General features: G+C 38.1%; 3 protein-coding genes across 3 annotated transcripts in view; 2 read left to right on the forward strand and 1 right to left on the reverse strand.

Annotated features, from left to right (window-relative positions):
* LOC113663973 (torsin-1A-like) overlaps positions 1-2,989 on the forward strand; it is a 67,046-nt gene extending 64,057 nt beyond the window's left edge. The window contains exons 3-5 of the mRNA XM_047805905.1: positions 436-611; positions 1,204-1,331; positions 2,534-2,989. Of these exons, the coding sequence (XP_047661861.1) occupies positions 436-611; positions 1,204-1,331; positions 2,534-2,784 (555 nt within the window). The 3' untranslated portion in view covers positions 2,785-2,989. The remainder of the gene's footprint in view (positions 1-435; positions 612-1,203; positions 1,332-2,533) is intronic.
* Positions 2,990-4,961: 1,972 nt separating this feature from the next.
* Positions 4,962-9,722, reverse strand: nsa2 (NSA2 ribosome biogenesis homolog (S. cerevisiae)). Its single transcript, XM_027179558.2, has 6 exons — positions 9,564-9,722; positions 8,281-8,468; positions 7,329-7,479; positions 6,406-6,585; positions 6,082-6,274; positions 4,962-5,326 (listed from the first exon to the last, which is right to left on the reverse strand). The coding sequence occupies exons 1-6, from the start codon at positions 9,564-9,566 to the stop codon at positions 5,259-5,261; spliced, it is 783 nt and encodes a 260-aa protein (XP_027035359.1). The 5' UTR covers positions 9,567-9,722; the 3' UTR covers positions 4,962-5,258.
* A 6-nt stretch (positions 9,723-9,728) lies between these two features.
* spout1 (SPOUT domain containing methyltransferase 1) lies at positions 9,729-20,387 on the forward strand. Its single transcript, XM_027179495.2, has 12 exons — positions 9,729-10,006; positions 10,509-10,548; positions 10,789-10,914; positions 11,869-12,028; positions 13,262-13,354; positions 15,180-15,229; positions 15,320-15,450; positions 15,654-15,726; positions 17,172-17,270; positions 17,680-17,782; positions 19,755-19,902; positions 20,010-20,387. The coding sequence occupies exons 1-12, from the start codon at positions 9,968-9,970 to the stop codon at positions 20,082-20,084; spliced, it is 1,137 nt and encodes a 378-aa protein (XP_027035296.1). The 5' UTR covers positions 9,729-9,967; the 3' UTR covers positions 20,085-20,387.
* The last annotated feature ends 205 nt before the right edge of the window (positions 20,388-20,592 follow it).

A 20,592-nucleotide genomic window follows, 5' to 3' on the forward strand; every position in this document is an offset into this window, starting at 1 on the left:
ATTCACTTTATATTATAGTTTATACTGATAAATGATAGAAATATCCCACAAGTTGTTTTTTGTTCCACAGACAGAATGGAACACCAGTAAAAAAAAAAAGGGTTAGTAACTGTGGCGAACATGGTGCACATGGTGATATAAAATGAATTTGTTACATCATGACCTTTACCTTTCGTCTTATCGTGATTGATCACAATATTCTTATTAATTAATCCGAAATATCATGTTTCTACTTCTTTTTACCTATGTGTGTGTGTTTGTGTCTGTCTGTGTGTGTCTCTGTGTGCGTGTATCTGTCTGTCTGTGTGTGTCTCTGTGTGTCTGACTGTGTGTGTCTGTCTGTCTGCCTATGTGTCTGTCTGTCTCTGTGTGTGTTTGTGTCTGTGCCTGTCTGTGCCTGTTTGTGCCTGTGTGTGTGCGTGCTTGTGCATATAGTCCCAACTGCAGCAGTGGATTAAGGGCAACGTGTCGGCCTGCCCTCGCTCCATGTTCGTATTCGACGAGATGGATAAGATGCACCCAGGCCTGATTGACAGCATCAAACCATACTTAGATTTTTACGAAGTTCTAGACGGAGTCTCCTACCGCCAGGCCATCTTTATCTTTCTAAGGTCTCTAACATCATTGTATAGAACTAGTAATTAAATTTGTACATTTAATTACAGTAACAAAAAATGTTAGCTTCTAATGTAATGACGTTACTGTTGGCTGCAGGGTCTGGATGGATTTAAGCAGAACATGAGTTTTGATGAGTCGGGGGGTGGGGGGTGTTTGTCACAAAGACAGAATAAAGTCTCTTAGCAGGGATTCATGTTCCCCATGTTCCCCATGTTCATGGCACTTTTAACAGCATCTTTAACAGGGTGCATGAGGGAGACTGACCTGTACCTGAACATGCTAAAGTGTTTGATCAGGTTACTTGTAATGTAAGATGCTGGATGTTCTTGTTTTTGCTATTTTCAGATTTTCTTTGCTTCGAAAATCCATTCAGATAGCATCATATGACAGCAAAACTGTTTTAATGGTACACATAAATAAGTACAGTACTGGACCAATACCAGTAATAATATAAATGCATCCCTACAGTTTGTATTACAGTATTATCAGATTTAGAAATGTTTAATCAAAATAAATTGTAAAATAAACTGTTATCAAATCGAACAGGTTTAATGCCCCTTTATGCTCTCTTTCTCTGCTCCATAGTAACGCCGGCGGTGAAAACATCGTGCAGGTTGCGCTGGATTTTTGGAAAGACGGAAAGGATCGAGAAGAGATTGAGCTGAAACATTTGGAGGAAGCGATATCCCTGTCTGTGTTTAACAACAAGAACAGTACGTAGAGAAGGTTTTCCTATTAACTTAAGTCTATCTTTGTGAATCTTGACAAAGCCACAATAAAGTCCAAGAGAACTGGCCGTGACTCTAAAGCTGCGTTCACACACACAGAGACTTTATCACTGCAAGTCTCCAGTCACTGTATTGTGAAGTCATCAGGATTACATTCCTGTTACTGGTTGTCATAGCGATAATGTTGATCTTGATAGTGATTAGATTTCTTGCCGCTAAAACGAAAGGTTCTGGAGGGATATTTGGTGTTTGTGTATATAATTCAGCAGTGTACATCTGCATCATATCATACGAAATGAAGGTGAGGCAGTGTGAGCTCTTTGCCATATATCACATGCGCTCTACTGTCTTCATACACCAGTGCAAACAGCAATACATGTTTACAATTTAAACTCATTCCTAATCATCACTGGACTTGCTCATACCACCGATAGTCACCAGGTCTCATTGAAATTCAAACCATCTCTGGTCGCTTTGCTGCTATCAATGTGAGTCGCTGTATGTCTGCACATAGCGTATTATGAAAATATGTGGTGTCTGGTTTTGTTTCTCTTAGGAGGCCTGTGGTAAGATCATGTTGATCGATCATCAAATAGATTTAACAGTGTTACAGTTTTGTGATATGCTTATGTAAAGACAGATCCATTCAAAACACTGAGCCTTGGTTTCAGCCGTAATGTATTGCACAAGAATTTTCCTTTTGCGTTGTTGTGCACTGCAGCTCAGAATTAGTGCCGGCTTCGAGCAACATTTTGCTCGTCTGCGCTTGCAGCTAGCAGAGCACCTCAACTCCAAGTCTGATTATTAGTCTAGATTACCCTTTAGTGACATATTGTTAGTTATGGAAATATACCGAAATATGCTAGTATCTAGTAAGTATTGTTTTTTTCAGAGAATATAGCATCATAAACAGTAAGGTAAGTACAGTGCCGTCTCTTTATACATTCTGAAGTCAGTATCATGTATCCCTATGCTACATGCAATTGCTTTATCAGTGAAGGTAATCCATCAAACTGATAGTTAGTTTTAGTGAGTTCTCTGTTGGTAACAGACGTTACCATTAAAAACACTGTTCACATAAACGTGATTTAGGCAAGTACAGAATTTTTCTGTGTTTGTAAGCTTTAGGTTTTTGGAGGAGCAATAAACATTCTAAAACATTCTACCCTCCTTGTCTGTTTTACCAGGTGGTTTTTGGCACTCAAGTCTAATAGAAAAGAACATGGTGGACTACTTTGTGCCCTTCCTCCCCCTGGAGTACAAACACGTTGTGCAGTGCGGCCGAGCCGAGATGATCAGCAAGGGCCATAAACCCAATGAGGAGGCTGTGGAGCAAATGGCTCATGACATGAGATACCGGTGTTTCCCTCGTGAAGAGTGCATCTTTTCCGTGCAGGGCTGCAAGGTTATCTCCAGCAGGCTGAACTTCTACATCTAAAAAAAGAAGAAGGAGAGACTCGATGCTGTGTGTACTGTTCCTGTAGAGTGGGATTGATTTGGAGGAACATTATCTAAGCAGGAAGTCCACCTGAACACTAATCTGATGTCATGCATCACATGTAAAAGGAGCAAGCAGGTTTTTTTTTAACTGATTGCAATGGTTTGTGATATTTCTATTTTCAACATGAATCAATGATAAATGATGCAGGCTTGACTCCTTGTTTTTTTTTTTTAAGGAGGATTCAGGTCTCATTACTGATCTGGTGGCAGTATGAATGTGTTTGAATCTTAAATGGTCAAATTTTTTTTATGACCGTATGTTGTGCATTGTCATGCACTAGTAATGAACAAAATACTTTCAGTTGGCATCATTTTTATATGTAAAGTGTATATATAGAAATGACAGCTTAATGTCAAAATCCTGCAATACCTGCCAATAACACCATTTTGACCTTTTATATTTTTGCCATCGGTGTCCAGCTCAGTGGATCGATTAAATAAAATAGATTTTATTTTTAGTTGGAATTAATTAGAAGCAAACCTAGCAGCTGTACCCAGTTTTCCAGACATCACTACAGGAACTGTTTATTTTTGCAGTGATGTTTTATGTATGTTTCACTTATTACAATCATGCTTCATTTGACACACAACAACATAGATAGAAGAGAAAATGGACTGAAAATGTTTTTGCTTTTTGGGCTACATGACGGTTTGATGATCCACACTTTCACACTGAACGTTTTGGGATCGTTTGCAGACATCAGATGAACTGATCATTCCACTTTGATTACATCCACTAAACCTGATAAACTTGATCTTATTCTTTACTGGTGTTCATGAGATTTTCCTTGTTGAGTTGAGGTGCGTCCTGGGAGCATGAGATACTCAGAGAAGTGGACACCAGTTCCATTACTTACACCCAGGGTCTAATATAGCAAATAATCCACCTACAGCTAGTGTACATATGTATATAACCAGGAGTCTACAAACCCCAGACAACCATCTTGGCCATAAGAATCTCCTGGTTATGTTCTTGTGTGCCTGCATGCTGAGAGCTTCCTCTGAGGTCAAAATGTTCATTCATAGTCTTTTATGGAAACTTCTTTTTATGGTACTGGTTTAGAATGTAGAGGAAACCTGACAGTTGTGGATGTAACTAGAACTAGAGAACATGCACAGGAACTCATCAGTGAGTACAACGAGCAACCATAGCTCAGGAGTGTGTGGGAGTTAGGACACAAGATAGATTGGTGATGGGTGATGCAGTCGACATGTCTTTTTTAATGTATTTTTTTTTTAAATAATAAATCTTATTTATATCACCAGTTATCTATATCACCAGACTTTATTGTTGCCCCTGTTTGATGCACTGACACCAACACTTATTTATTGTGATAAAAAAACTCCATTTGTGAGGCATTTTGTACAAGCTGCCATGATCGGATAGGAAAACTTGGGCCCTGACATTCATGTGAATATTTATGTTATGTCTTTATGTTAATATGCACCAACATTCAACACGTTGTAGACGATGTTCATCAAAATGGTATTCCCTAATGGCAGTGCCCTCTGTCAGCAGGATACTACACCATGCAGCATTTGTTCAGGAACGGTTTGTGCATCGATGCAGCATGTAGTGTACAGTATATACAGGTGTGTAGTACAGAAGTGTGCATTCTGAACACATGCTTTTGTTCTGATCACACAACCGTGCACGGTTCCGATCTAGTCACTAAATGACTGAGTTGATGTGCAAACCTCCAAAGATATCGCATACCACTGGCTTCCAGCATTAATACATGGTGAGATGTCTTTACATGCTGTTACTCTGACAGTGGAAATAAGACCGAAATCATCATGCTTCATCTGAGCAAGGAACTCTAGCATTTTTCATTCAAAAGCTTCTTAGACAAACCATGCCAATTTTACCTAAATTATATCCTATAAAGCCTTCAAATTACAACCTGTACATTTTGATTTCAAAGGTAATATAAAGCCCCTGCATTATAATGTTAATAAAGCTGATTTAAAAAAAGCTATGATTATTCTGTACATCATCCAGTATTTACAGAACAGTTTCTATGTTTCATTTGACTTCTGAATTGAACTATACAGTAGTATTCTACAGTCAGGTCATAGCTTCGTACAGATGCATGAATCCCACAACGTAAAACGTTTATTTGAAAAGATCTTTAATACAATCCACATGTTCCTGTGTGTGAGCATAGACCAGTATAGTGTGTTCCAAATTCTAACACACCTCTTAACAGAAACAGTTGTGCTGTTCAGGAAATATCAATAATTGGTTTAGTTTTGTGGCTCTTCAGGACTGCAGCCAGGACTTTCTTTGCCATGGAACAGCAGGCAGGTTGGTGTTTGTTTTTTTTAACCCACAGTTATATCCTGAAATGACAAGCTCCTGCATTTGGGAGAAAAAGAAGTTGCACCTTCAGGCACAGTCCATTAATTCCATCACACCAACAGCACAGCGTTAATACAGCCGTCGTTTTCTGGGTTATTGGTCACCTGTGCGTATTTACCTGCAAAAAAAACAAACACACATTAAACATTTGAATAGTGTGAGATGTAGCTCATGTTAAACTCATCTCACACAACACTGTAACAGTACCTTTAAGATAAACAAACTACTACAATCTACTCGGGCCACAAGTAACAAATAATTCCTTGTTGGTAATGCTAGCCTTAATATTCTAACCACTGTTAAAGATTAAAGAAAGAGAATAGAAATGACCTCTTAAAATAGAAATACAATAATACAACAGTCGTGCTATTTACAGATTTTGCACAGAAATTCATTTGAAGTTCTATTTAAAATACTACGGAAGTCATATTAAAAGGTCCCCAAGAGACCCGTGCGTTGTTTTGGGTTTTTTTCTTTCTTGTTTTTTCATGATGTAATTACATCATTGGTAAAAAAATACTGTGCCTTGCAAATGTTTCTGGTGTGTGTTAGCATCTGAAATCTCCATCAGACCTGACAGCCTAAATTTTGTGTCTCGGACAATTGTGTGGAACTCAATCTCTGACAGACAGCTGATAAAAAGCGAAATGCTGTGTTAGCATTTAGCATAACAGATGTGTTACTACACTTTTGCTGCCTTTACAACATGTTCTTATTCCGAGATCGCAAGAAAATTAAGCCGTGATAAAAATAAAACACAAAAAATATCTAATAATGCGTGGCCACTTAGGACTAATGTAAATTACTGCTATTAATTATCATTTTAAACACTACTACTGTCATTCCAATCATATAAAAAACAAACTCACTCACCCCAAATAACTTTGCCACCTTGTGTGACCAGACCAAGCTCACTGATGTTGACCTCGATGACTGTTCCCTTGGTGATGACTCCAAGTGTGGTGTAGAGGGGAGAGGAGGGGTTCTTCTTCACACCCAGGATGGGCAGGTGGAATGTAGCCTTCAGCTCAGGGTGGGTTACATGTGCCTTCTTAAACCTTAGACCCTGTGAGAAGAAAAAAACCCCAGAAAATCTGAATTAAGCATTCAACAATATTTTTACACTATTATAACAACTAACTCAGACTATCCAAATGATCAGTGTAACTCTAGAGTAAAACTATATTAGCGTCTTACCATTGGTCTGATAAAGCGTTCATATTTTGGTGGTTTGCGTGTGAAACCATCTCCAACAAAGCACACTTTGGTCACCATTCGCTTCCAGGCTTTCTTTTGTCGCTTTCCTGTGCGAATCACCTTCAGAACCTCCGTCTCACCCTGAGCACGCACTTTGGGAAGAGGGACCTCCCACTTTCCCTACAAACAACACAAAACCTTTGTCTTAAACACATTACAGACTGCAAAAAAACTATAACAGACATAAAACAGGGCAAGAATGTTCAATTTGATGCGCCACAGCTGCTCGGTTCTTCGTCTCTTTAAAACATTAGCCTGTTTTAACTATGCCTTGCTATATATCTCTTATATATATATATATATATATATCAGTTCTGCTTATCTCAGTATACTATCCAATGCTACCTAATTTTTTAAATAAAGTCAGTTTGTCTGTGTGTGCTTGCCTGTCACTGACGACTAGATGTGATGTGACAAAGCTGAGAAAATTGTAACTATTTGAAATAATGAGTGATTTGGTGCAGGATCCAATTCAGGTGAAGACAGGAGAGCGCATGTGATCTGTGACAAAGAGCTCGCAGTGCTTTTTCTTCATCTCCTTTGGTGCAAATATACACTGCTGAATTATATACACAAACACCAATCCTCCATCAGAATGTTTTAATTTAGCCACAAGAAAACTGATTTATCACCATGTGCAATGCAATTTGTGCCAACCACTAATAAACATTATTACTATGGCAACCATTAGTCGGAACACCTGCTGACGACTTCATAATACAGCGCCTGGCAACTTGTGTAATAAAAATCACTGTACATGTGAACATAGCTTTAATAATACAATCCCATCCCAAATAACACAACTTGACAGACCCTGATTGGACAGGAAGTCATTGTACAACATTTTATTGGACAGAACTTACAGCTTTCTCTTTCCTCTTCTGTTTAATCATGTTAGAGAGAACTTTGGCACGAGACTGGCCCTCTCTGTCCAGCAGATAAGCTGGCACTGCTCCTTCTGGTGTCTTGTCGTCATCTTTCTGTTTGGTTCTTCTTTGTTCGTGCATCTTAATTCTGCAGGTAGAAACAAATCAAAAAAAAAACAGAAGCAGAAAAAAAAGTTAGTGAACATTATCCCATTACACGATAACCTGATCAACACACAGCTATACTAACAAACCTCATATACTTCTCATATACAAGGGAACATAGTGAAGGTGTTTTAACAACCTCCTAAAGATCGGTTTCACTCAAATCATTTTTATATTGGTGCAACACTAGTTTTCAGTACACTGTTCTGCTATAGTCAAAATTCTCATTTTGAAAAAGAATATTCATACTACACATGTAAACTCCTCATTAGGGACTGCACGGACATCCAAGCAGTAGGTATTGAAATGAATGCAGTAGATATTTTATGCAGTACATACACAATGTGAAATAAAATTCTCTATGAAGACAATGAATATAAGAACAGTGTAGATTCTGCAGCATTTGTACTTGCATACAAAAGAGACGTACAACGTCTAATGTGGAAATTATACCACCTCTCACACACACAATTCTAAACGTCTGCTTATAGTGAGATTTTGTCCTGGGTCAGGGCTCTATGGGCTTTTTAGGATTTAGGACACTTTATAGAAATCTGTCATTAAATGAATCAAATATATACAAGCCTTCATTTAGACTATTCCAAAAATATAGCTCCCATAGTCTGCTTAAGTTCTTGTAATGTTTTTATTAAAATATTAAAGAATCATGATCTTAATTCTAGGGCAAAATATTGTGCTTATTGTGCTCCACAGTAGAGATGCAGGAAAAGTTTTTTGGGGGTTTTCAATAGTTATTTATGATTCCTTGTGCAAGTTTACTCACGTTTTCTTCATCTGGATCTTCTCGGCATGCCTCTGTTTGTGGTACAGTTTGGCTTTCAGACCGATGAGCTTCTTGGCTTTGTGTGAGCGCTCGTGCGCCTCACGGCTTTCCTTCTTCCTTTTCCTCTCATGGTGGTCGAGCCTGTAACCGTGACGCTTACGATGTAGCTCAATGTGCTCGTTCTGTGGCTGTAAAAACAAAAACAAAAAAACCCCACAAAGGTCAGATGTGTTCCGAAAAAAATACTTCAGTTTTAAATACACAACATCACTGCATGACAACAGAAGATAAATTTTTACTCATGTTCCTTGAACCCAGATGCTACTGTTTTCATTGTGGATGTAAAATACACTGATGTTTTCATAAAGTAAAGAAAAAAACGTCTGAAACATCATTCCAGTTTAAATTTAATTCATAACTGACAGTGTAATGTATCATTTAATTTTTTTATATGAGGGAAAAAGTCACGTGTTTACAATACACACACTTCCAATATACATCCATCAACCTGTTTACTTGCTGTTTTTGCACACTGTGCTCTTTGCACATGCTGTCTCACATTTCAGTCCTTTGCTCTTTTGCACAATACTTTACATTATCTCAGGGACCTGCTGCTATAATACTGTGTTCATTCTAGTATTTACACTGGTCTGTTTATTGTCTTTTGTGTCTTTTCCTGCACTGTTTACACCAGGTTACACAGATGCACATTATGCAAGTCCTTATAGCTCTGTCTTTGTTTATATAGCACCATGATCCTGGAGAAACGTCGTCTCATTCCACTGTGTACTGCAACAGCTATATATGTTTGAAGTGACAATTAAAGCTTCTTGACTTGACTTGATTTCACACGTCACAGATCAGGTGTAACGACCTGAACCTATTCACTCATTGGCTAATTATCTGGTCTGGAAAACTGTTGCCTAATTCTAGCACTAGCTTACTTCACACATATGTTACAGTGCTGAAAGTAACTTATTTATAATAGTTTCCGCACATCACACTTTACAAATTAATAGTTTTTCATGCTCAGGACCAAATGAAGATGTCACAGATGTCCCTTTATTATAGAAAGCTGGTCAAGTTGTGCGTGTAAAGATATGCCATCAAGCCTAGAATAACTTTCTAGAAAAACTACAGTAACTTTACTTAGCGTGTTAGCGGCATTAGCACCAATGCTAATGCTAACCGTTAGTTAGGCGCTAATGCTAAACGTTAGCCAACAAAATAGCGTTAGTTTTTCTCAAAATTAACAACATAAAAGACAACAAATGCCTTCTTACCATGTTGTTTGTAGATGTTCACGTACTCAGAAAGATGTAGAAATGTTACGTGTCACTTATTTCTGTGGTTAAACAGTTGTTATTCAGCTTTAATCGAGCCGTTTGGGTTTCTGATGTTATTTTCCCAGAGCTCGTGCTTGAAAGGAAGCGCGACCTCTAAAACCGTCCGTCTTGGCACGCCGTTGTTAAATATTCGGAAACTATAAACAAGACAAAATATGGCGTAATTTGTTTATTATCCGTGAATATGTCTGTGATTTATAATTGCACAAATTTCTTAAACATTACATAGAGCAAGACACATGGTTTTAGTTTTTGTTTCTGGAGCAGTTTTTTGTCCGGAACTAAATACAGCACATCCTTGTTCTCCAACGTAACAATTGGATGAGACACAGTGGCAAAGCATGGATGGTCCAAAGAAAAATAAACTCTTTTCTGGAGAGGTTTGTACTTATGTCTCTCTCTCTCTCTTTTTTTTTTTTTGAGTTATATGTTTGATTTGTATTTCATTATGAGTCACGTTGATATTCTTGCACATTTTGGACCTAGTCTTCGTGATGTAAACACAACAGTGTCACATGAGGGCTGCATTTTAAATAATCATTTTTTACTAAATTATTTATTTATAATTGTAAATGAAATATTGTACGCTTTTTGTTGTTGTTGTGCGTTCTAGAGTCCTATGGGAAGCCATTTAGAGTTGATCCTTTTCCTATATATATATATAGGAATATATATCCTGGGATGTAAGCCTTTAGCGGAAAAGGGAAAACTAGGTACTCCATTATATGACAGGATACAACATAATGGTTATATCACCTTATGTAGTTCACAAAATGACAAAAAAATAGAGGAATTCAGCATTCATCTCCAGATGAGATCGGTTTAGGACTGAAGTCATAATAATGTTTTTTCTTAATGTCATCTTGTGTCCTTTTATTTCAGGGTGAAGAAAAAGTCAACTGGAAAAAACGGAAAGCAGAAAGTAGGTAACGCTTTGGTGTGGGCTGATAATTTCAGATATTACCTACCAAGAGTGAAAATATTTGACCTGGTGGATTAGAACATAGCTCATTTACTTCGCCTTGTGCATCACCTTGTGCCCAGAATCCCCTGGATAGATTCACGGGTTCCTGTGACCCTGATAAGCAGTACATTAAGTTGCTTTTTTTTTCCCCTCAGTGTCCCAGTGCAGATGATTATATGCGGTCTATTTTATGTGTAGAGAAAGAACAGAAGAAGAAATGGAAGGAGGCCAAGCTGATTCAACAGCTGGAGAAACAACAGCAGAAGGAAGAAGAGGTGAAGCAGCAGCAATCTCAGGAGGCAGAGGAAGAGGAGAAGGCTAAAGGTATTTTGACACCTCTTGGTAAAAATGAACTTGGAATGTTCTAGCTGTTTTTTCCTCACCTCTGTATTTTACAGTGTGTACCATCACACCCACCCAACCCTTGTGCTCATTCCTCTTTGTCACTGAGCATGCTGATGACCCATACAGTTTTCTGACCAACAACACATGAGGCCATTTATAGTTCTAACGATACTTGGTGAAATTCTGAGCCCCCCCTTTTTTTTTTCGTAAGAGTGGCTTCTTCCTCATTGTTTCTTACAGCTTATTGTTTTTCAATTTGAAGGAAACTGTGATCTTTGGGCTCCTTTATTCCCTCCTTTACTAGCCTCTCCAACACGCATATTTAGTTTTTTCAGAACAGCTGCTGCTGTTTAAAATGGGTGTGATTTTATTTGCCTGATAATGTGTTATGTGCCTCCTCATTTTGAACAGTAAGCACATCATTGCTGTAAGTTATTACTTCTGGAACGAAATGAATGGAAGGAACTGATACGTAGTAAAAAATAAAATGGTACAAATCAATGTATAATAGCAATGACAGGACAAAGACAATAATAAAATATTAAATATAATAATAATAATAATTCATCTTTTATCATTTTTATTCTGAAAATTAAAGGATAAAAAGCAGTAAAGCTGCTTTGCAACAATGTCGATTGTTGAAAACACAATAGAAATTGAATTACATTGAATTTTCTGTTCTCATATACCAAAAACACCAAAAGCTCAGTGCTGATTTACAGCTAGTTGCCTTTCACAGTAACAGTTTCATACATGGGACATGAAAAACAGGTAGCAGTAGATGGTTTTAAGACACACTTAGATGAACATAGTTTATGAGGCATTCAGAGATATATCAAAGTGCTGCACTGGTAAGATATTTAAAACCTGGTCATACAACTTTACAAGAAGTTCTTAGGATTTGATTGAACAGTTTCTTGGATTTCTCCTCAGGTCGTTTGTACACAGTAAGTGTTGCTCTGCCGGGCTCCGTGTTAGATAACGCACAGTCGCCTGAACTCCGCACTTACCTGGCTGGACAGATCGCTCGTGCCTGCGCCGTCTTCTGCGTGGACGAGGTGGTGGTGTTCGATGAGCAGGGTGACGACAGCCAGTAAGTCAGTAGCACAAAGCCACTTCTGTGCTTTAATTCTAATATATAATAGAGTTATATATTACCTTTCTAGATCTGTAGGAAATATTTGAGCATTATTTTAAACACATGAATACAAACATCCCATGCTGCTTATTATTCCAGAGGATGTTATTTTGATGTCTAACAAGTCCAGACATGATCCAATCCAATATTTAATTTGATAAGTAAGTAACTGGATAATTTATTAATATTTAATTGAATTGGGGCAGTGGTGGCTCAAGTGCTTAAGGCTCTGGGTTGGGGATCAGGGTTTAAACCCCAGTGCTGTAAAGCTACCACTGTTGGGCCCTTGATCAAGGCACTTAAAGGTAGGGTCACCGATGTTTGAGAAATGCTTCAGAATACTGAGTCGGGACGACAAACTAAAAAAAACAAACGTGTAGCCAATGAGCAGAAAGGGGCGTGTCTTTTCAATATGAGCCGAGAGAGTGTTCAGTGCGCATGTGTGACATTAGCAGAAAGCGGTTTTAACATTGACATGGAGGATAAAAACTATAAAGAAAGTGAAGAAAGGCTTACGATAAGGCAAGAAGTAGGACGTGTTAATATAAGATCAGCTTTCCAGAGCTGGAGAGAACTGAAGGAGCGGGAAGTTGGACGCATATTCACAGATTCAAGTTTCCAGAGTCAATAACTCCTGAGCCAAACGCTGTTACTAGCAAAAAACGATTGTACTGTAGCTGCCTCTCTACATTACTACGATTGAAAAGAGGTGTTATTTGTGTAGTAACAACGTTTCTGTGAATATGCGCACATGCGCACTGAACAATCTCTCTGCTGCATGTTGACAAGACACACCCCTTTCTGCTCACTGGCCACACGTTTGTTTTGATTTTTGTTTAGTTTGTCGTCCCGACTGAGTTTTCTGAAGCATTACTCAAACATCGGAGACCCCACCTTTAAGCCTCTCTGCTCCAGGGGTGCTGTATCATGGCTGACCCTGTGCTCTGACCCCAACTTCCAAATGTTGGGACATGCAAAGAAAGAATTTCACTGTGCTGTAACATAAAGTATATGCGGAAAAAAATAAGGCATCTATTCTATTAAAGGTTGGAGAAATATCCTTTAAATTAATTTTTTTTTATTTGATAACTCACTGAAGTTATACTTGATGCTCTGCTGAGACTCATCAGACTTTTGGACTCATCTGCAATTTCTCTAACTTGTTTTTTTGTTGTCATGGAATTTTAGAGGAACTGTCGAGGGAGAGTTTAAAGGAGTTGGAAAGCGAGGTCAAGCGTGCGTTCAGCTTGCCCGAATCCTGCAGTTCCTGGAGTGTCCACAGTGAGTGCTGTTTCCTCACCGTAACACAAACAATATATTTCGACATTTACATTATTTACATTCCAGTCGGCATGGTGGTGGTAGCACCATTTAACATCACACTGCTTCTATAATTTGCTTCCATTTCTCATAAGATGTACATGGAAATGCAGGATGTACATGGAAATGCAGGACGAAATAAAAAATTAATTACAGATTTAATGTCAAATCCCAAAATCTGATTTCAAACCATTAAAAAAAAGTGGCAAACTGAATGGGACCGGTGCATTCATAAAAAGAACTGCACAAAAATCAACCCTGCTATAAATGAAACAGTTCCTCAGCTTCCCCTTTGGATCCAGACACGATCAGACCGTATCCCCAAGATGTCGTATTGGAAGGCATGGGCGAAGCTAGCCCAGCACCCCTAATATTTTTATTAATATTTTAGTCCAGCGAGTCGCCGCCGCTGTGGAGTAGCACAGGACCTGGGTGACTCGTCCATAGTCATAAACGGAGAGAAGTAGCGCCGGTTACAATGTTCTTCCGCAAGACACATGCAGTTCTGTTTATTAACTGCTAGAGCGTGAAACAAAAACAGAAGCGTGACAAATAAACTGCGTACCTGTGTAGTGCGTACGTGTGTCTCTGTTGTTAAAGTTTATCATTAATTTGATACTCATTTTAACAATCGGGAGTCGTGTAAACATGACTTTTCTGGTCAGTCGTCATGGAAACATGAAGTCCTGGCGTTTGGACCAGAGTGAAAATAAACGATATATCACTGTGATACCACCAGTATGTGTGAAAACACTCACTGTGGCTTTTTAAATGAATTTTTATTCAGTCCTAGATTTAGATTTGTTATTTTTCAGTTGTGGCTGACTATCAAACTAGACAATAAAAGAAAGTTTAATGTTTTTCTTTTGCTGTATTTATTCATTCCTCACACACAGAGGATTTAACCTGAACCAGGCTTAACTCCTGAACTCCTAGCATTACTCTCTCTCTCACACACACACACACTCTGGTTGTGTGTGTGTGAGGTAGCTCAGTTGTTAAGGTGTTCGACTACTGATCGGAAGGTCATTGGTTGGAATCCCAGGTCCACCAAGTTGCCACTGCAGGGCCCCTGAGCAAGGCCCTTAACCCTCAATTGCTCATGTGTATAAACTGAAATAAAAAAAGTAAGTCACTCTGGATAAGAGTGTCTGCTAAATGCTGTAAATGTGTGTGTGTGTGTGGCCTGCCAGTGAGCAATGGACATACGACTGTTCTTAAAAAGAAAAGACAGATTCAGGTGAGATACTAGGGACAGTCCATAATGATCTTGTGAAAGGAATTTGTCATTTAATAAAAAGTTAAAAGCCTAATAATAATAATAATAATAAAGACATTTAAAATGACACACCTCTGTGTGCCTTTTGATCATATCTTTAGGCTCAGCACCCCTAAAGCTCTGACCCTAGAATCGACCCTGTTGGACAGTCAAGACTTGACATGATTTTTTACTACATGGTGAAGAAAACCCCAAACCCGTGATCTGTGACACAAGATATGTATTTAGGACAGTGGAGGCTCAATTGGTTAATGCTCTGGGTTGTAGATTGGAGGCTCGGGGCTTAAACTCCAGCACTGTTATGCTGCCAATGTTGGGCCCTTGAACAAGTCCCTTAACCATCTCTGCTCCAGGGCCGCTGTATCATGGCTGACCCCGTGCTCTGACCCCAACCTCTAAAGTTGGGATATGTGAAGAAATAGTTTCACTGTGCTGTAATGTATATGTGACAAATTGTTTACACTTTCTCCGAGATACAGACTAAAGAATTTCTTTATTATTGTGTAGATATTTGCGGAAAGCGTTCTTCCCCAAACACCATGACCTGCAGTTTGCTGGTAGGTACTGCTCTGCTTTTCTCTCTCCATGTTAAAGATCATCATTATTTTTATTATGGTGTGTTGTCTAAATATGGATTGTGTTTTCAGGCCTTTTGAACCCTCTGGACAGCCCACATCACATGCGAATTGATGAGGAGTCAAATTTCAGAGAGGGTGTGGTTGTGGATCGACCAAGTAAAGCAGGAAAAGGGTCTTTCGTCAACTGTGGGATGAGAAAGGTGTGTGTGTGTGTGTGTGTGTGTGTGTGTGTATGTGTGTGTGTGTATGTGTGTGTGTGTATGTGTGTGTGTGTGTGAGAGAGAGAGATATGCTGTTGGTTTGATAAGCACAAAAATTAAAATTTTCTGTAGTATATGAAATTGTAGAGTGACACACATTCTTGGACAGAAGGAGATGGCCTTACTGTATTCCTGTTTTTTAGGAAGTTCAGATAGATAAGCAGCTTAAGCCTGGACTGAGGGTGACTGTACGTCTTAATAAAAACCAAAACACAGGTAAATTTATCACACACACACACACGCCAAGAACACAAGTGCACACATTATTTTACTAGTATTAACTGTAACACAAGTGTATTGTTTGTATTGCACAAATTTTTACCCATACAATTGATACATACATTTTCAGACATGGCTAAAATAACTTCCTTTGTCAATCTAATCTCTAAACTCAAAGTGAAGCTTTAATGTAAGGGAATTTCCCTCTAGATCTGATAAGATTAGATTCAACGTCATTGCCATTGTACAGAGTACAAGTACAAGGATAAGGAAATGCAGTTAGCATCGAACTAGAACTGCAATTAGTAATATGAATATAAATAAATAAATAAATATATTTGTGTATATACAATAAGATCGAGAGCGAAGTTATGAGGTAGTGAAACAGAGACAAATGACTGTGAATACAATACAAAGAGCAAATGGAGAATTATAAACACAGAGTGGTGCATTCTTACAGAAATGTATAAAAAGGCATTGTTGTACATTGCAGCATAATCATTTACAGGAAACAAAAATAATTAAACAATTTTGGCTGCTCCAGGGCCAATTGTGGGTTATTCTCTCAGTTGTGGGTTATTCTATATGAGTGGACAGTTTATTGTCCATGGTTACCCCAAGGTTGCAAGCTGTGACTGAAAGGGGAGATCAGATCGTTATGCAGGGATATTGCAAGGGGCAATATCATGACCTGGGGATGAATCACCTGGGATGATCAGCAGTTCAGTTTTGCTAGGACTGATCTATAACTGATAAGCCGTCATCCACGAACAACCTCGGAACAGAAGCTGTGGTATCTGAGGGTGGTAAAGGGAAGATAAGTTGAGTATCATCAGCAAAGCAGTGGTAAGAAAACCCATGTGAGGAAATAACTTTACCAAGCGAGTGAGTATACAGGGAGAAAAGGAGAGGACCAAGTACTGAGCCCTGAGGGACACCAGTGGATGGTCTGTGTGAGGCAGATGTCACTCTCCTCTATGTTACCTTACATGACAGACCTTGCCTAATCTGAGCGAAGGTGTATAGGTTTATATTAGCTGCACAGCTTCAAAAATAATTGGATGGCACTTCAGAGTACAGATGGACAATGAACTGAAACATACTTCAAAAGCAAACTTTTTGATTTTTTTTTAAGACAAGAAATGGTCTTCAAAGGCCACCTGCCCTGAATACAATTGAGCATGCGTTTTACGTTTGGAAGCCAAACCAGAAGGCAAAATACCACAAAAAACCAACACCAAGTAAGAAATCCAGTGTCTAAAAGCTCTGTACTTTGAGCTCATATGTTCAAGTATGTTGCAGTAAATTGTCTTGTCGGTTATTGATTTTTGGTTATTACTGGAGAACTTAGAACTTCATCCGAAATATCTTTAAGTGCAGTGTTGAAATGTTTTGTTGAATATACAAGGTAGTGCTGACTGCTCTGTGTGTTCTGCATACAGAGAGCAGGGTGTATAAAGGAGTAGTCGTGGCTCCTAATGTTCCCAGGACAGATGGTGGGCTTTACTGGGGCTACAGCGTACGTCTCGCCTCCTGCCTTAGTAAGTAACATGTTTTAAATATTTTTAGTACTAACTGTTTAGTATATTTGTACTGTGAACATTCGATCATTATCATCATCATCATAATAAAATACCCAAATAAATTCAATGGTGTAAAAATATTAGAAGTTTTACCTGAAATTTCTGTCAATAATAAATCTTTTTGCCTCATCACTAACATCACATCACTAACAACAAAAAAATTTACTATTCATTCTTTTGTTCTAAACGAATATTATTAAATATAATTGTGTGTCCTTTCCATTTGTGTACATTTGAGTGTCCGTGTTCCCCTCCGTGTGTCTGTTTGCATTCGTGTGTCCGTTCGTGTGTGTATATTCGCCCATATGTTCATGAGTGTGTTTCACGTTCATGTGTGTTTGTCGCGCTGTTTGTGTGTGTTCCCTAGGTGCCGTATTGACTGAGAGTCCATTTAAAGATGGCTATGATCTGACTATTGGGACATCAGAAAAAGGCAGCAATGTTGATGATACCGCTCTTCCACCATTCAGGTGTGTAAGAGTTCTTAAAGTCATAATTAGTTGTGCCTTTGATTTGAGTCTTCATGTAGTCAGACTGCAGGCTGTTACCTGTATAATTGTTGTCACTGAGATAATTACAGTATCAGAACTATGAGTCTATGTATTTTGAGGAGGAGTAAAGCCTTTACACTACTGTCATATCGCTGAAAAAATGCAAAAAGTGCATCCTATTTTTCTCCCCAATTAAACTCGGAGTCAAGGCAGCTAACATAAATCTGGACACACAAATCGTGATACAGCGTCTTCACTTTCTGTCAAAGGGAATGCGGAATGTTTAACGAGTCCATCATTGTGAAGTAAATATATATATTTTCACTTATTTAACAAGTATATGGTTAGATGTCCTTAAATTTTTTTGGGATCAAAGCATTAAAAAAAAAAAGTTGTGGTCCAAAGAAACCAGCCAAACAAAATAAAAGGCATATTGAAGGAAATTGATAGTTCATCAATATTTATATGCTGTGGTACTTTAGAGTTTTAAAGGTTCTCACTTGGCATGGAATGTTTGTGTCCATGTTTCTTTTTTTTCTTTTCTTTTCTTTTTATTAAATATGATGCGTGTCTGCTCTTATTTATTTCTTTTCTCTTTTTTTAAAACTGCTAATGCCACAATTTTAAACCCAGATCAGATGATCAGATCTTCTCCCGAGGTCTACTAAGGCTTGAAAAAGTACAATATACTTTGGAGCAAATTTTGTGATATTCAGAGGAGCTTATCATTTTTCAAAAATCACAGATTTTTTTTTTTTTAGATTTAATATGGCTGCAGGAATATCCGATGAAACAAAGGTCCTTGTATCTGCACACGCATGGGCGTAAATCCCGGGGGGATACATCCGAGGATCCCAACTCCAAAAATAAATAAAAATATATATATATATATATATATATATATATATATATATATATATATATATATATATATATATATATATATATATATATATATATAAAAAAAATAAAAATAACGCACTCTCTATTGCGAAATATATATGCATGTATGCCTAAATAATTATGTAAGTAGAAAAAAAACAAACGCAAAAACTGCATTTAGAAACCGTTGAGTTCCCCCTCCGCTTCCTCACAGTGGTTTGACCCACTGCCTGCTTTCCCAGTTCATCTCACCTACTCTGCACACACGAGTCGGGTGTGTGGCTGCGGCTCAGTTAGTGTTCCACTCCATTAAGTAGGGGATTTTATTCACTTTAAATAAAGTGATTCTCTTTAATGTAGTTGATGCAGACTCATTCATAAATCAGTTGCTGCAAAAATGCTGATTACCAATTTAATTTTCCATGAATCTGCTATATTAGCGATTAAAATATTACTTATCTAGTTAACATTAGCTTGTTTACAAATAGCTTGTTGCATAGTGCACTAACGGGGTTCGATTCCCGCCTCCGCCTTGTGTGTGTGGAAAATTTGAACCTGAGAAAAACTTTGAAAATAACCATAATGACGCGTCTCCATGCTACAATAATAATGATAAAAGCAAAGTTTTTCACTGTGGGGACATGTCTTTATAAGTACAATTTGGCTGTATTTGTGTCCACCTTCCAAAATTGAGAAATTTTATATTTATTGTCCCCACCTACTGTTAAATGAAATTTGCGCCCATGTGCACACGTGTCAGTGTCCGCTGCTAATGTCTTCACCAGCAAGGCATTTGTCTTCTCACTGAGACAGGCAGACCTACATAATACCCCAGACATATTTATCGAGTACTGCCTATTGTTAGCGATTGTTCTGATCTACTGCTACAGTCTCCAATGTCATACACACCACATACCACCTTAACGTAAACCAGAAATAATGATGTGCCTAGCTACTGTTGTTGTGCTACAATTTAAATCTGTTTAAGGGAAGAGTTTAGCAAAGTTTTGATTATATAAAAGTGTCTAAATGGTGAAAGGTTAACCTCTTTGTATCTCTTTCTTCTTAGGCATCTGTTAGTGGTCTTTGGCGGGCTGCATGGTCTGGAAGCGAGTGTTGACGCTGATACAAACCTGGACGTAACCGACCCCAGTGTACTGTTTGACCTCTACCTTAACACCTGTCCTAGCCAGGGCAGCCGCACCATCCGCACCGAGGTGAAAGACAGCGCAAGTGACACATAATTCTAAAACAGTCACTGAAATGAACATGCTTGTATTCTGGGTTTAATCATTTTCTTCATTTTTTTTCTCCACCTAAACAGGAGGCCATACTGATCTCCCTGTCATCATTACGACAAAAAATCGCCACTGCCGTATCTGACCAAGGCAAACGGTAACATCTGGAAGTGACCTCACACCCTGGAGAGAAGGCGAGCACAGTGATGTGACCAAAATAAATAAAAAAACACTTGAGGAAGAGAACAATTCATCGGCAAATGTTTCAGACTCAGCCATTGGACTTGAGGAATATTCTGGACTGTACCATTGCATATTTTATCCTATAATATTGTTAATATAAAAATTGTCATTTCTCACACACAAATAATATTTCTAATAGAATGAAATAACAAAAAAAAAAAGAATCAGGGTCTTGGGGTTTTTTTTTATTTTTTATTAAAGAGATATAATACTTTAAACCATTCAAAGTACAGAACATTCATGAAGACACAAAAACACAATTTGGCGAAGACACCAAAAAAAATAGATTTTTAATAATAGTAATATGGATCATTTTACATTCTTCATTTAATTCCTGTCTCTCAGGTCCTACTCACATGCAATGCATTAGGCAAGGTATATTTTTGTTCACACATCCAATGAAAAAACAATGTGTGTGAAAGAGAA

This window comes from Tachysurus fulvidraco, chromosome 21 (assembly GCF_022655615.1).
Source record: "Tachysurus fulvidraco isolate hzauxx_2018 chromosome 21, HZAU_PFXX_2.0, whole genome shotgun sequence".
Taxonomy (NCBI): Eukaryota; Metazoa; Chordata; class Actinopteri; order Siluriformes; family Bagridae; genus Tachysurus; species Tachysurus fulvidraco.